General features: G+C 37.3%; 3 protein-coding genes across 3 annotated transcripts; 2 read left to right on the top strand and 1 right to left on the bottom strand.

Moving 5' to 3' along the window:
* Positions 1-6,829: 6,829 nt before the first annotated feature.
* On the bottom strand, positions 6,830-8,476 carry LOC149587335 (uncharacterized). Its single transcript, XM_089863779.1, has 3 exons — positions 8,058-8,476; positions 7,369-7,971; positions 6,830-7,299 (listed from the first exon to the last, which is right to left on the bottom strand). Exons 1-3 carry the CDS (start codon positions 8,254-8,256, stop codon positions 6,830-6,832), a joined length of 1,272 nt encoding a protein of 423 aa, XP_089719905.1. The 5' UTR covers positions 8,257-8,476.
* Positions 8,255-11,178, top strand: LOC149587334 (uncharacterized). The gene is made up of 3 exons (XM_089863563.1): positions 8,255-8,293; positions 8,401-8,547; positions 9,535-11,178. The coding sequence occupies exons 1-3, from the start codon at positions 8,255-8,257 to the stop codon at positions 11,176-11,178; spliced, it is 1,830 nt and encodes a 609-aa protein (XP_089719689.1).
* Positions 11,179-11,604: 426 nt separating this feature from the next.
* On the top strand, positions 11,605-13,209 carry LOC149587333 (uncharacterized). Its single transcript, XM_089863778.1, has 5 exons — positions 11,605-12,291; positions 12,349-12,414; positions 12,476-12,690; positions 12,749-12,967; positions 13,036-13,209. The coding sequence occupies exons 1-5, from the start codon at positions 12,153-12,155 to the stop codon at positions 13,207-13,209; spliced, it is 813 nt and encodes a 270-aa protein (XP_089719904.1). The 5' UTR covers positions 11,605-12,152.
* Positions 13,210-15,469: the final 2,260 nt, after the last annotated feature.

Below are 15,469 nucleotides of genomic sequence, written 5' to 3'. Positions count from 1 at the left end.
AGCCGCTGCCATTGGTGGTACCGCTTTGTGGGCTCCCAGAAGCGTGATCAAGGGTTGATGATCACTGAATAACGTGAAGTGCGTGCCGTAGAGGTAATCTTTAAATTTCTTCACCCCGAAGATGATTGCGAGCGCTTCTTTATCGAGTTGGGAGTAGTTTCTCTCAGCATGGGTGAGGCTTCTTGATGCGAATGCAATTGGTCTTTCTTGGTCGTCCCAATGGTGTGATAAAACGGCACCGATGCCTACCGGGGAAGCGTCGCATGCGAGAGATATTTTCTGTTGCGGATCGTAATGGACGAGTAACGTTGAAGACTTGAATGCGTCTTTGGCGTTCTGAAATGCTGTTTGTTGCGGCAGTCCCCATTGCCATGGAGTGTTCTTCTGAAGCAATTCGTACAGAGGCGCGAGTTTGGTCGCGTTATTTGGAAGAAAATGTGAATAATAATTCACAAGACCAAGGAAGGAACGCAGGGTTTCTACGTTCTGCGGTGCCGGGGCATTCATAATGGCCTTCATCTTGATTTCTTGGGGCTGTATTCCGTTAGCGTCTAATCGGTGGCCCAAGAACTCTACCTCTGTCTGAAGGAAGGTACATTTTTCTTTCTTCAGCTTCAAACCATACTGCATGAATTTCGTGAGGACAGCGTCGAGGATGATGAGATGATCCTCGCGGGATCGACCACCAACTAGGGTGTCGTCCTGGAAAGGCGTGACTTGTTTGATGTCCGAAAGTACGGTTTCCATAATGCGTTGGAAGATCGCGGAGGCTGAGGCGACTCCAAATGGCAGTCGATTGAATTTAAGTAGGCCCAGTGGGGTGTTAATGACTGTGTATTGTTTGGATTCTTCTTCCAGCTCTATCTGATTGTATGCCTCCTTTAAATCGAGCTTTGAGAAAAGTTGACAACCAGCCAAAGTCGCAAAAATATCGTCAGGGCGTGGTAACGGGTACTTTTCGATATTTAATTGCGGGTTCAACGTCGTTTTGAAGTCCGCACAAATGCGTAGTCCACCCTGTGGTTTTTGTACTACCACAATAGGGGATGCGTAATCAGAATAGTTGACTTTGGTGATAATACCCTCGCTCTCCATTCGACGCAACTCAGTCGCCACGGCCTCCTGGCGGGCGTAGGGAATGGTGCGCGCCTTGCAAAATTTAGGCGTGGCCTGCTCCTTGACGTAAAGTTTGGCCTTTATCCCTTTTAGTTTACCCAGGCCTGGCGTGAATAAAGCTGCGTGTTTATCCAAGAGTTGAGTGAGCTCCGGAACGTCCGGTGATGCAATTGTACTGACGACTTCGGTGCCATCGTTATGAGTGTGAAACGAGGGCAGAATGTTCAAAGTGGAGTATAGCCACTTACGGCCGCAAAGATTTGGTCTTGAGCCGTGGACGATCAACAGGGGTAACGTGGCCTGTCGACCCCGAAACGTGACGGAGACGAGTGATTGGCCCTTTATTTCGATGTTGTTGCCCGTGTAAGACTGCAACTGCAGTGGGAACGGCGTGATAGGAGCTCTTGATCCAAGCGCGTCAAAATCTTTTTCATTGATCATCGTAAACCCAGAGCCATTATCGATTTCAAACTCTATTTTGGTCTCATTGACATCCAAGGTGACGCGTTCTGGAGGCGGTACCTCCTCGTCACCTGGCGCGACGTTGGCTACTGTAGTTATAGCAGCTTGGGGAACTGCAGCTGACAGCGGCGATGCGTCGATGTGATAGACTTCGGGTGAGTAATCGTCATTAGGAATTAGCGCTGGATTACCTGGATTACTGTCGATGTAGTGGGAACGCTGAAGAGATCGTTGTGTGGTCTGATCAGGAGGGTTTAAACAAGCCTTAGCTATGTGTCCTTTGCGATGACATCGGAGACATGTTGCGTCAATGTAAGGGCAAGCTGGACCCTTGTGGCCATCATTTGAACATCGTAAACACCGACTGAAATCAGGTTTAGGCTTTACCGGAGTGTGTTTCTCGGCAGTGTTCTGTGGACGCGACTGTGGTCGTTTATGACGTCCTTTGTTAGGTTTTCCGTTGTGTTGATGTGCCGGAGGTTTTCCGTTAACATGATGCACCTCTGAAGCTGCCCCTCTGGTCAAATCTTCCGTTTTCATTTCACCCAAACATCGTTTTGCATTTTCCATCGCCGTCAGGATAGTGTTTGCGCTTGCTAGCGTAACCGACTTCTTTTCTTCTTCTTCGGCAATTAACTTTTGTTGCATTGTGTCATTGTTAATTCCGAAGATGAGCTTATCTACGATCATTTCTTCGCGATTCGTGAATTCGCAGTGTTCTGTAAGAGATTGAAGCGCAGCGATAAAAGCTTCGACGGTTTCTCCATTCTGACGATTACGGTGATAGAATCTCAGGCGGGCAATGCAACGTAACGGCTTAGGGTTGAAGTGAGTGTTCAGTGTATCTACCAACTGGGCATAAGACTTGGAAGCTACCGTAGCTGGACGGATTCGATCCCGCAAAAGAGTGTAAGTGTCTGGACTAAGGACAGTTTGTAGGATCGCGCGTTTCGTTTCCGCTTCTACTATAGAGTTGGCCAAGAAATAGGCATTCAAACGTTCCGAATACTGGGACCATGATTCGGTCTTGTTATCAAATATGTTTAGCTTACCAAACAGTGCCATTGTGTTTGTTTGTGAGTGCTAGTCCCGTTATGAAGGTGGTGTGTGAGTGATGAATCACAAAAATACTTGTGTAGACGTCGAGTTAATGTAATTGTTTATTACAAAAGGCTGTAACATGTGGGCTACAGGCCAGTATCTTGACGATGGAAATCGATTTTCGTAACGTGATTCGTATATCGTTGGGTCGGTATTTTTCGCTATTTGTTGCGCGTATACACGTGGTTGTGAATAGTCTGGGTCGGTATTTTTCGCTATTTATTGCGCGTATACACGTTGTCTCCAAACTTGCGATGGTTCTTTCCTTTGTGCTATCGTTGGGTGGTTAAGCCTTGGCTAATACTGGTTCGATTATAGCGTGGATTTCCGTGTTGAAAGTGTCTTACTTTAATACGTAATAGGAAATTCACATCTCGCCTCCGTCGCCATTTTTGTTGTGTTCTTGTAATAATTGTGAGACATGGTTCTACTAATTTACTAAGTTTAATCAACAATAAAAAGGTAAACAATATTAAGGAATGTGTACATCGACTTTCACACTCGGCGTCTCTCCGAGAAGTCCCGATCTCTAAAATCCCCAATCCCGACTTTCTTACATACAAAAAGCCTGACGTCTTGTTAAGCATGTGTCGTCTTCTAGCGGCGGTTATAGGAACTATTGTATTTGATTTGTTGTTTGTTACTGAATATAACAGAATCTTTTATAAACGGGTAGAGTGGCGCCTCGTTGAGGTGTATTTTTCGTATAGGGACGTATTCTGGTGGCGGATTTGCCGGAAATAGCAACCATCGAATACTCTTGCCTCGATTTTGTTCAGGATTGTAGGAGACTTGTTTAAAAGAATAGGGAGCTAACAGTTCTGACCCTGAAACGTCACACCCTTCTATCTCTTACTGGAGTTTCATCTCCCCTAACGTTTGGAAACAGTATTCTACGCGCAAAAATGCCAACCAGAGAGGGGCTACTTGACGTCAGACTATCTCTTCCCCCTAACCAGTTGTTAGCTCCCTATACGACGCAGAACTCTGTTTAGCTTTATCTCGCTCGGACAATGACACTACTAAAGTTCCAAACGGTAGCTGTTGCGACTCGACAGTTGCAGTAGGAAATGACTCACGAAAGATATGTTACTAAAAACTTTTATTGGTCATGTCCTAAACAGCTTAATTTATAAACCGTGCGTTTAACATAAATTTAATTAGAAAGGTTGACAAAGCGAACTATGGATACTCGATTAAACATTATACTCTAAACTAAAACTCTATTTACAACTGAGCTTTTACACTATGTTATCTCGTTTATATACAGTCTTATCTAGTTTTTTTATAATCATTAGTTTTTTAATTGAAAGCCATAAGTCTAGATTCTAGTTCGATTCTATTCAGTTCGTTACACTGCAAATTTCAGGATCACTTCAAGATCACAAAAGAACACTTAAGTGTTCCTGATGAGTTCTTGAAGTGAGTCGATGTGTTCTCAATATGATCTTATGGTTCCGTTTTCGTTCTAATAGCGATCATTCGTGTTCTTGAAAGTTTAAAGTGTTCTTATGACTTGACTTTGAAAATTAAAGCGAGTTACACACTTCAAGAACACCAAATATTTGAAAGTGATCTTACTATGCTCCTGTGCTAAGTGTTCTAACGAGAAGTTTACAATAATACTTTTACCCTAAAAACACATTTTGCTCAAGTTCATTAAATTTATCATGATTTACGGTTGTAAAGTAATTAAATTTTTCATATCAGCGTAGAGAAGGTTAACGAAATGATAACCAAAAGTTTCCAAAAAATTACTAAGTTTATTCAGAGCAATAAACATTTTAAGTACTTATAATTAAATAAACTCTCTACATTAAGTTTTCCAATGTATTTGTTCTACCAAAATGATTAAGAAATATTTAACTATAAATAACAGTCTAAGAGATTTTTTTAGAGAGCATTTACTTTACAAAAACAAATTCTAGACATTTTTAAGGATTGCTCTAGAGTTATCCGTGTTAAGAAAGGATGAGGAGCAACTTTCACTATACTCTTTCAATAAAGACTTATCACCATAACTTTTACCCACTAAAATCAAATTCCCTGACTTTGCTGAAACTTTTAAAATAGGGACTTGGCAGTACTACGTCATGCAACGTCAGGCTACCTTCCACTAGTGCTAAAAAACATACCAGGAGGAGGGGCTTATGTAGCTTTCATTCTGTTAAAAAACATACCATAATGGCGCTGGGGGCGGAGTTAAGCCTGAATTGCCAAGTCCCTATTCCCGGATTTTCAGCCCATTTTTAAATTCCCTGACTTTTCCAGGTTCTCTATGACCCGTGGCAACCCTGGAATAATACAGATACCTTGATAAAAATTAGTTTACGGGTTTTTCACCCTTAATTAACTCGGAAATGATAGGGAAAACATATTTTTGAGATAGGACTTATCAGCAACTTTAAGTAACTCAGTTTAAAAAATAGCTTTGACTCAAGTCAAAATCTAACTTTTGCCCCTAGAATTTTAATTAACCTATCAGGACGCTAGAGGTGTTTTGAGAAAGTAGAACCACTCAAGGGAGTGTGGGAGTGTAGAGATCCCGCTGCTCGTCAGCCGACGCTAACCGCGTGGTAGGAATCTTGCCCCTCAAACGAGGTTCAGCGCATGGAGGCAAAGTATTATACTCTTCTATTTGCTCTTGCTTTCAGTAACCAATGGCAAAAATAGTTTACTTTCAGGGAAAAAAGTGACTCAGTATCAGCCTTATGGCCTTGATAAATTCACAAGGCCTGAGGCTATACACTGTAAAAAATAAGCGTGCTTTTGGCATTCAAAAATGATAGCGACCGTTCAATTTTGAACAAGCCTCTATTGACGCGTTCACATTTAACCAGAGACATTCAATTTTGAACAAGGGGTGTTTTAGGCGTTCAAAACCAGTCACGAGCATTTATTTTTGAGCAAACTACCGTCATGTCGATCAAATTTTAACTCAAGCACTCATTTTTGAACAACTTATACATTATCATTCAAAAATGAATCTTTATCCCATTCAATTTCAATTTTGAATAACCGCCTTGGGCTAATGAAGCGTTCAGATATGGTCGTTTGGCGTTCTAATAGGATTGTATTAGTATTAGTATTAAAACAAGAGCGTTATAGGTATTCAAATATGAACTTTTTGACTTTCAAACGAGTGCATTATGGGCGTTCAAACGAGAGCGATATTGGCGTTCACACGAGAACTAAATTGTTCAATCGCAAAAGGTGAGCAAAACAAAATTAATTCTGCCCTAAATTTACTTGATTCCGCTGCTGTAAATTTGTACTACAAACAAAGCTTTCATTAAAAATAAAATAACTTCTCATCAATTTACTATAATTTACTTATTTACCTTTAAATAAATATATATTTGCCTGTATAAACATCATTATACAATAATATCAAAGGAAATGTTACGGATTATTGCGTATTTCACCTTTCCCTTAGGCCTTCAAATATTTTGATAATTGCTACAACGTTATAATCGGAAAGAACTTGATAATGAACTCTTTCCTTAAGTGCAGACTTTCTTCATACAACTGAATTATTATTTAACACAACGATTATAGTTTATGTGTTTCAATTTCACCCGCCCTCAGAAGATGTACAAGCTTTAAACACATTAGATTTCTTTCTTATCAGTGTGTTTACTATATTTAATATAGTATGCCCTACCATAAGGCATTCAGCGATGAAATTTGAAATCAAATTTCTCTAGGCTATTCAAAATTCAACGTCAAATTTCAATGCTTCATCAAACGCTTTGTCCACCATGTATTGTTAAATGGTGAACTGCTTAATTTTGAACGTAAGCAATTGAATATGAACGCTTGATCAAACTCTCCGATGTTGCTCAATAATGAATGCATAAAGATACAATATTAAACGTTTAATTTTCCAATTTAATTTGAGCGGTTTCGTGCTTAAATTTACACGATATACTAACCTCTTACGCACCGTTCAAATATGAATGCGTGAGCGTTTAATTTTGAACAATAGTGTTCTGTTCAAATTTGAACGCAAAGAAGTTACTCAAATTTGAACGCAAAGAAGTGATTCAAATTTGAACACAAATAATTTATTCAAATTTGAATGTTAAAGCGTACCACCACAGTGTCGGGGCTATGCACGCCTAAGCAATCAAAGATGAACCTCACTTTTTTACAGTGTAGTTATCATAGAATGAAAATGAGGCATGAATTCCCATTCCATGTTGTTATTAAATATTTCAAATATTTTTAATCGCTTAATGGACTTTTTGACATGATCCCTGACTTTGACTAGGTCTACTTCAGTTTTTGGCTCCATAACGGTTAGCTGATTTTTGTTTTTATTAGGAAATGGCAATCTAATTAGCTCAATTCCTCGACTGTAGCACAGTTCATCGATGTGGAAACCTTTGCCAACCATAATACCATCTGTATATGGTGTGAGCTTGTCTAATATTTGGCTATCATTAGTTACAAACGTATCAGAGGTTCGTCCTCCATAAGCTTTACTGATAAACGTTATGTTTCCAGCTGGAGCAACACCCACTAAAAACTTTACTGAGTTGCAACTTTTACAGAATGAACATGTCAAAATGCTGGACCTCAAGCACTTGGACTTTTTAATTAGTACTTCTGTGCATTCTAAAATCAAAACCACGTTCTTGTAATTCTCAAAAAACGTAGGCAGGTTTTTTAGAATTTCATCCTTACTGAGCCATTCAATTGCTGTTTCCAAAACATCCGCTAAAGCACGTACACCCTGATGAAAGTAGAGTCTACAACTTTTTTCAGAAATGCCTAGCACTGTCGCTATGACGATAAAACTCAGATTGAGTTTCATTTTCATTAGTACTAAAAATACTAGACCTTCGGTTGGCAGGGAAATATCTATAGTAAATATGGAACGCGTACAGCCAACAAGTACGTTGAACAGCTCAAAAGAAGCTATTCCACACATATTATACAAGTCACTATCAGTTTTTATAATGTTCAAAAGATTGAAGTTATGGGAAACATGTTTATTGACCTGGCAAGTCTTGTCAAACTTTCTAACACACACAAACGTTTCAGTGGACGTAGTCAAATTACATGAACTGAATAAATGGTCCGAATTTTCAGAATTACTACTGTCAGTTTCTTTCAATACGCTATCTTGAACCGATTTAGAGCCACTATCCTCCTTCGGAATATGTTTCACAAACTGTTTTCGTAACTTCCTCTTCCCGACAATATCCTTTCGTTCTAGCAAAGTTACTGGCAAATTCTGTGAAGGAATTATTCCTTTCTTAAGTTTTCGTCTCTTTGCTGGCAAATCTAATAGAAAAATATTATTATTCCAAATTAATTATTATTGCTTGGTCAGAACTTCAAAATGTTTACTTAAGCCTTGGCTCAATTACCTGGAAAGAAGAAATCCTTCCGTTGGAAATGAAGGCCACAAACCCGCATATAATTGCTTATTTTCTTCCTAATTTTTAGTTTTTGTTTCCACTCTAATCTAATATTCTTATCCTTTGGAAATAAGTGCATTGAAAGTCCTGGGATGGTTTTATTTTTCGAAGAATTACACTGAGGTACACAACAAAACGACGGCGCCATGATGTTCCAACTTTCCGAGGCTCCTGCGTTCGGAGACGTACGGTTTCGCGTTCGCGAGCTAAGCTTACTGTCTTAGGATCGTTTCGGTAAAACCCGCCAGAAGGCACGCATTTCTTTCACCCAATGCCGTTGTTAGTTTCATAGCACGTGACACGACACGACTCGGACAGAAAGAGTGAAGTTGCCTCGTCTCTGAAGAGCAAAATAACGGAATACGGGCTTGCGGAAAAGCCGGCGGTTGAGTTGAAGTTATCGGTTTTTGGAAAGTTTTCTTTCGGGCTTTCGGCGAAGGTTACTAAGTTCTGTTGAACGTAGTCCAGTTTTTCGGCAGAGGGCACGAGTAAATAAGCATAAGTAAGTACCTTTTTTGTTGTTTAATAACGTAAAATAATTGAGCAACTTAAAAGATAAAGCGTTACGGCTCCCACTGGTTAAGGTACTCTATATAACAATAACACAGGGGTTATAGGACATAGAATGTACTGATGAAATTTTGAATTTTAATTAATGTTACTTTTGTATTATATTCCCTATATCTTGTAATGTAAAGTGTACATAAGTATTTTCAAAAAGTTTCGGAGCTGTAAGACCTTTTCTTTGGTCCTAGCTCGACAATAAAAACGGAGCAAAAAAAAATTCTGTTAGGCTTAGGGTAACATGAGGCTCTCTTTGTATCTGCAATAGGCTTAGTTAAAGGCCTACAAACAAATTCAGTTTCGTAATTAACTGTGCTAAGGAAATTCAAACGGAGAACAGTTGGGTAAGAGCAAGCGTGGCTGGGGAAGTTTGGCTGTAATTATTGGAAAATAGATTTTAAAGTTAAAACTATTTTCCTTCACCATCGGTAAATCTAGGTATTCAAAAATTTTTCTTATTTTTTCTAGGCTTCTTGGTTAAACAAGATCATTGTTTTTCAGGTAAGTATACGAGCAATTGTGAGAAATTTTCTGTTTATGCACATTTATTTCATAGTCCTATAACCTAGCAAAGTTCAATTTATGATAAAAATCAATTTTCGAAACATCACTGACCAGGAATCAGTGTTTCTCTTCCCTTTTTTTCAGCTATTTTTGGCTAGCTTATTTTAAGCTAGGGACGGATTATATAGATATGAATACTTTCCCATGCAATATTTGTAGCTATTCTGGAAAAACTTTACAAGCGTAAAGTTTGCATTGCATAAAATTACATCGGAATGATCCATTATTTTTTGTTTCTTGCAAAAATTGTCCTTACACATCTAAAAGTTGGCACGCGTTTAAAAAACATTGTTCAAAGTATCATAATGAACCGGAACTTGAACCGGAACTTAATGAACCAATTCCAAATGAAATTGATGATGAAGATGAATATCATTCGCTGGAAGATATTTCAATGGACACAGATGAGTTTAACATTAATGACCATGCCCCGTTAATTGAAGGGAAGGATCCTAAAAATGAATACTTATTGCTAAAAAAAACTTTCGGGTACTTTTTGCTAAAACTTGAAGCAAAGTTTGGATTCAGTAAGAAAAGTATAGACTGCATTGTTGAAGAATTTAGTGAGCTTATGAAAGCATTTGGGGTATTTATCCGTTCTAAGTTTGGCAATTTTGCAAATGAAGATGGGAAAAAGTTATCAGATACATTGTTTGATAATTTTTTTGATATCAAAGACATTTCATTATCTCTCAAATCTGACGCGTTAAGGAAAACATTTTATAAGTCAGATTTCAATTTAATTACACCTCAGGAAGTGTACATGGGAAGAATGACCGTCGTTTCTAAGGGGAAATTGAAAAATCAGTCGGTTTGGGGTTATAGTATTCCCATTTTAGAGAGCTTAAAATGTTTAATTGCCATGCCTGATGTCAAATTCTGGCTTACAAATGCACTTGATACTACTGGGGACGTAATGAAAGATTGGTGTGATGGTATTTTCTATAAAAACCATAATTTAGCTGGAGCATTTTGCCTGCAAATTATTTTAAATGTAGATGATGTTGAGACATGTAATCCAATTGGAATGCACAAAAAAATTCACAAACTGACATTTTTCACGTATGAGTTAGTGAATATCCCTCCTATGTTCAGGTCAAAATTGTACACAAAACAATTACTGGCAATTGTTAAATCATCCTACATTAAGAAATTTGGTATGAAAAATATTCTTTTAGATTTTGTACAATCTATGAATGAACTTCAGAATGGTGTAGATTTGGGGTTTAAAATAGATGGCGTTAGTAAAAATTTAACTGGCCTTTTACTTGGTACACCAGCAGATACTCCTGCTTCAAACCAGCTTTGGGGTTTTAAAGAGGGGGTTGGATTCGCTCATAAATGTTGCAGAACATGCCATGGATCTAAGCCTGATGTTTTTGAGCACTTCAGAGAAGAGCATTTTAGTTTGCGTACAACAGAAGATCACCTTGATTTATGTGATATTCTAGATGAAATTTCTACCGAAAAATATAGGAAGGATTTTAGTAAGGAATATGGTATAAACCGGCGTTCCCCTCTATTTGATATAAAGGGTATTGACTTAAGTATTTCGACCCATGACCCTATGCATGTTTTGTTAGAAGGCGTTGCCCTTGTTGAGTTAAAAGCAGTTTTGAGTTATTTCATTTCTGAAGCCAAATTGTTTACTTTAGAATGGTTAAATCAATCCCTTAATAATTTTAAATACTATTATCTTGAAAATAGAAATAAACCACCAACAATTGAAAGTTCTATCCTGAAATCTGAAGGATCTTTAAATATATCCGCAGCTTCGTGTCTAACTCTAATAGAAATCTTGCCATTTGTTATACGAGAAAGGGTTACAGATGAGTCAAAGGACAATCTAAAAAACTTCATTCGCTTGATGCAAATAGTTCACATCGGGACATCGCCTTACGCAACATCAAAAACGGTTGACGAGCTTAAAAATGCCGTTTAACTATACATAATAGAGTTTCGGCGGCTTTACCCGGATATTTCAATTAAACCAAAATTCCATTATCTAATACATCTACCTAGGCAGATTTCTATGTTTGGACCATTAAGACACCATTGGTGTATGAGATTTGAAGCATTTTTTTCGGTATTTAAAGGGCGCAAGTGGGGAAGCTTTAAAAACATAGCGAAAAGCATGGGCAATTATAGTTTACTGAGAAATTGTTTTTATCAAAGAGGACCAAATGGAAGCCCAAATTTGAACTATTTATACGGTGGAAATGACATATCTGTTAAGAGACCATTGGACTTGTCAAAATATCCAGAATATATGTATAATAACGGGCATTAGGGCTTTAGCGGGATTATCTCAAATTTGGGATATCAAAGAAGCTGTTGTACATGGCCATATCTACAGGGAAGGCAACTGTATAGTATTAAATTGCATTAATGAAGCACAGCCAAATTTTGCCGTTGTTCATCGGATATTAAGTTTAGAAAATGATTTGTGCTTTGTGATCCAAGAGTCTTCAAAAAACGAGTACAACCCAGATTTTAATGCGTACAAATTAGTATTAAACGAATTATATAGTTTGGTTCGTCAGTCATCTCTGCAAAACCCATTTCCATTGGCCCCAAGGTACTTAGCAGAAAATCTTTATGTGGTCAACAAATATTCATGCCTCATTCCTAGTACAAATTTATAGATATTCATTCATATTTAACTATACTAAATTTTAATGAAAATTATGTATATTTTGATACTTTTAATTTTTTATGTACCATATAATTTTTAATTTTAATAATTTGAGTCGTTATTCTCAATGAGATAGATGTGCTATATTGATATTTAGTGTAATAAGGCGTTGGTTTAGCACATTTAATTTCATCCCACCAAATGAAAGACAAATTTGCTAGTCATCCCCTTGCAATTTCGCATATTGTTCCTAATTTGAAGATTTTTTTTGCAGTTCGGAAATGTTAGATAGTCGGAACATCCTTAGGGGTGCGTGTAAAGATTGTGGAAAGGACGAGTGCTGTGAATACGAAAGAAGTGCAGATGTAACAAATAACAATTGTGCTTACTGTTGTTGCCCAGTTACGAAACACGAAAAAAGTATTTCATAAACCATCATAAATAGACTATTACTTAACTGCGCATTTATTAATGTAGTGATTAACGCAAATGATGTTTCAAAACCTGCCTTGCCATTAGAAAAAGGAGCGTCTTCTGACATAAGTAGTTAAATTATTGGATAGGGGTGTAACTTTATATATTTGAAATGATTTTGTTTTTGTAGGACCTAATTCTAGCATGTCTGTGATGGAAACTAGTTGCGAGAACTATTCTCAGACCTTAAATTGCCAGCAGCATACGGAGAAGCCAAATTTTCTTAGTTCAAACAGCAAAGAAACTGCTGATGAGACTGATACCATTGGCAAAGATCAAGAAGCCAGCTTTGCTTCTATTACTATTGAGGAAGAAAATACCAATAACAAAAAGCCAGAAAACTCAGTAAGTTATATTTGAATTATATATAACTTGATAATATTCTAACTATATATACGCGAAGATTTCAGACTATGGTATTCCTGCCTTTTCTAAGTTTATAGAGAAAGCCCTAAAGGATGGTACTGTCACCAGTGGCCATACTTGGCACATTTTCGTCTCTGAATGCTGTTTTTTTTATATAAAAAACCCCAATGTTTGTACACGAACCGCTTACACAAATATAGGCTCAAGGATGTATGAACTATATCCAAGCATAAAATTAGACGGCACTACACCATGGGTATAAATCCGATAATGAATGCATTTTTTAGCTCTTCGCTATGAGTAATTAAGTTGTATACATTGTAGGAAAAATTTACAAAATCACTTAGCTCGAAAATAAGAAAGCAAAGAATAATTGAAAAATCGACTGATGAAACGAGAGAAACAAAAGGATTCAAGCGTTTAGCTGCGGCAAATACAGAGACAGTCTCAAAACCAAAAGTTTCTAAGAATTCGAAATCAAAACCCGTCTTAAAGTGAGCATTTATATTTTAATGCCTTTCTAAATTCTACGATATCTTAAAGTAAAGGAATTTTGCAGTATTTCTATAGCTAAAACCCTCGTTTAAATTATTAATTACTTAATAGCTGTACTTTATACCCCACATTAAATGAATATATTTGCCATCATTTATTTCCTTTCATTCAAATGTATAAATGTGCATACCCACCAGAGCTAGCAGCGTAACATTATTTTATATTAAGATTCTTATTATTTTAAATGATTTCTTTACTTTGTGGGTTTTCATATTTCAATAGGGCTTTATCAATTTTTCCTTTAAATATGTGTGTTTGTTTTACTGGATTTTCGAGAAGCCATTATAAGGGAGACCAGGCAACTGCTGATGAAGAGAAAAATTGTATAAAAATTATTCAAACTGAGTGGATTAAAGCCAAGCCAGATATGGGCGTTGTAAAGGCAAATTTAAAAAAGACATTCAATTTGCGAACCAACCTTATCAGTAGCGATGAAGTGATTTTAGAAGTGTTCTCTTGTTTTGAAACTGTCGACATTGTAAGTTAAACGTATTGTTTTTAACTTCTAACTTAGAAAAGTGCTTTATAAAGCCCACATTGAATAAGATTTCTTGCAATTTGCAGTTTTTGTTTGAGTTTCGCCTTATGTGCGGAAGTAAGGTTTCCCACAGTTCGGTTCAAACAGTTCAGTTTTCGGTTCAGTTCAGTTATTTGTCGGTTCAGTTAAGGGGCTAAACTGATTTGATTGCTTCAGTTCAGTTTCAGTTCTTAAATTTCTAAACTGATCAGTTTTCGGTTCGGTTCGGTTTTTTTCTTAAACTGAACTGATAAAAACTGAACTGAAGAGAACCTCAATGCCAGAAAAAGATAAGGTTCTTAAGAGTGCGACTTCGCGAGTCTGTAAGAAGACGGAGAGGATCAGGCGGTGCTCTGCAGCACAGCGCATTCGAATGCGTGGTCGAGTGGGCTGTGGCCGCGGAGTTATAAATTCTTACACGCGTTTCACAAATTCACATATATATTCTTGTGCCAGCGGAGCGAACTTAGTCAAACCAAAACTAAACCTTTAAAAGCAGTCTGAGCTTGTGGTCTTTGAACATTGAAATTGGCGTTTTCACTAGACTCTCTAAAAATAAAAATTGGCGTTTAACTTTAGTAGTTTTAAGCTGAGAAGCCCTTGGCTTACTCAAATTAATACCAGTACCGGACTAATTAAATCCGAGTCATGGAGGAGGACGGAATTGCAGAATCACGGGTCTCTGATCAAGAATCTGATTTTACTGATACTGTTAATGACCACACTAATGAAATTGGTGTTTCGGTTTCGGCACCCAAGAAACGCCGCAGCGGAATTTGGGAACATTTTGATCTAATTGTTGAACAAAATCAAGGTAACAATGTTTCCTATGCGAAGTGTCGGCTTTGTAAAAACAGTAAAATGTAAGTATTTTATATTTATTATTTTTTTTTTAATGTGGAATTAATAATCTATCTGCCAAATCTAAAGTTAGATAAGTCATGTCATATGATTCCTCTTATTAACTAAATAATCCTGCCCTCGTAGAAAATACAAAATTTCCGGAAAGACTAATGGCAGCACATCGAACTTGTTAAAGCATTTCAACACAAATCACAAATCGATCCAATCACATTCACAACCAACAATTGGACAAGTGGTTCAATCTCAGAAGGCTCGCCAAGGAATTTGCTTGGAGGTAAGTGTAGTACATAATTAAGGAAGCACTTTGAGCTATACTAACAAATATAACCGAAAAATAGGATTCGGAATTCTCCCAAAAGAACTTTCGAACTTCGGTTTTAGAATGGATTGTCCTTAACGACCAACCGCATACTGAAGTCGAAGCTCCTGCTTTTATAAAAATGATTAAAACTTGTAATCCCAGGGCTCAACTGTTCTCGAATAATACTGTTCGCAATGATCTACTTGAGGAATACCAAAGAAAATCTACCTGCTTAAAAGCAATGCTTAAGGTAAAATGATTCCTTTGCTAATAATTATTTAAAATTTTGCAGCTAGCACTATTAATACTAATTACTAAGTTATTTTTTAGGAAGTTAATGGAAAATTCTCCTTTACAATGGATATGTGGACTTCCAGAAATAATTTACCATTTCTTGGTGTGAAAATCTTTTTCTTGACAAACAGTTTTGAAAAAAAGGATATTTTGCTAGATTTCCCAGTTGTGAGAGGCAGTCACAGTGGTGTATCCATTTGCAACGCATTTTTGGGTGCATTAGAGAA

Source organism: Phalangium opilio, unplaced genomic scaffold, assembly GCF_054372755.1.
Source record: "Phalangium opilio isolate 3A_F unplaced genomic scaffold, DU_Popi_V2 ptg001170l_1, whole genome shotgun sequence".
Taxonomy (NCBI): Eukaryota; Metazoa; Arthropoda; class Arachnida; order Opiliones; family Phalangiidae; genus Phalangium; species Phalangium opilio.
Note: the sequence above shows the minus strand (reverse complement) of the source record. Positions and strands in the feature narration are given on the sequence as shown.

Bases quoted from the DNA above. Each gene is read 5' to 3' on its own strand.
- LOC149587334 (XM_089863563.1), top strand. From the start codon at position 8,255: ATGATGTTCCAACTTTCCGAGGCTCCTGCGTTCGGAGAC. The intron at 8,294-8,400 runs GTACGGTTTCGC...TTAGTTTCATAG, and splicing joins AGGCTCCTGCGTTCGGAGAC to CACGTGACACGACACGACTC. The intron at 8,548-9,534 runs GTTACTAAGTTC...CATTGTTCAAAG, and splicing joins CTTTCGGGCTTTCGGCGAAG to TATCATAATGAACCGGAACT.
- LOC149587333 (XM_089863778.1), top strand. From the start codon at position 12,153: ATGTTAGATAGTCGGAACATCCTTAGGGGTGCGTGTAAAGATTGTGGA. The intron at 12,292-12,348 runs GTATTTCATAAA...TTATTAATGTAG, and splicing joins AGTTACGAAACACGAAAAAA to TGATTAACGCAAATGATGTT. The intron at 12,968-13,035 runs GTATAAATCCGA...TATACATTGTAG, and splicing joins TAGACGGCACTACACCATGG to GAAAAATTTACAAAATCACT.
- LOC149587335 (XM_089863779.1), bottom strand. From the start codon at position 8,256: ATGGCGCCGTCGTTTTGTTGTGTACCTCAGTGTAATTCTTCGAAAAAT. The intron at 7,972-8,057 runs GTAATTGAGCCA...TTTTTCTATTAG, and splicing joins GAAGGATTTCTTCTTTCCAG to ATTTGCCAGCAAAGAGACGA. The intron at 7,300-7,368 runs GTAAGGATGAAA...TTTTGATTTTAG, and splicing joins AACAGCAATTGAATGGCTCA to AATGCACAGAAGTACTAATT.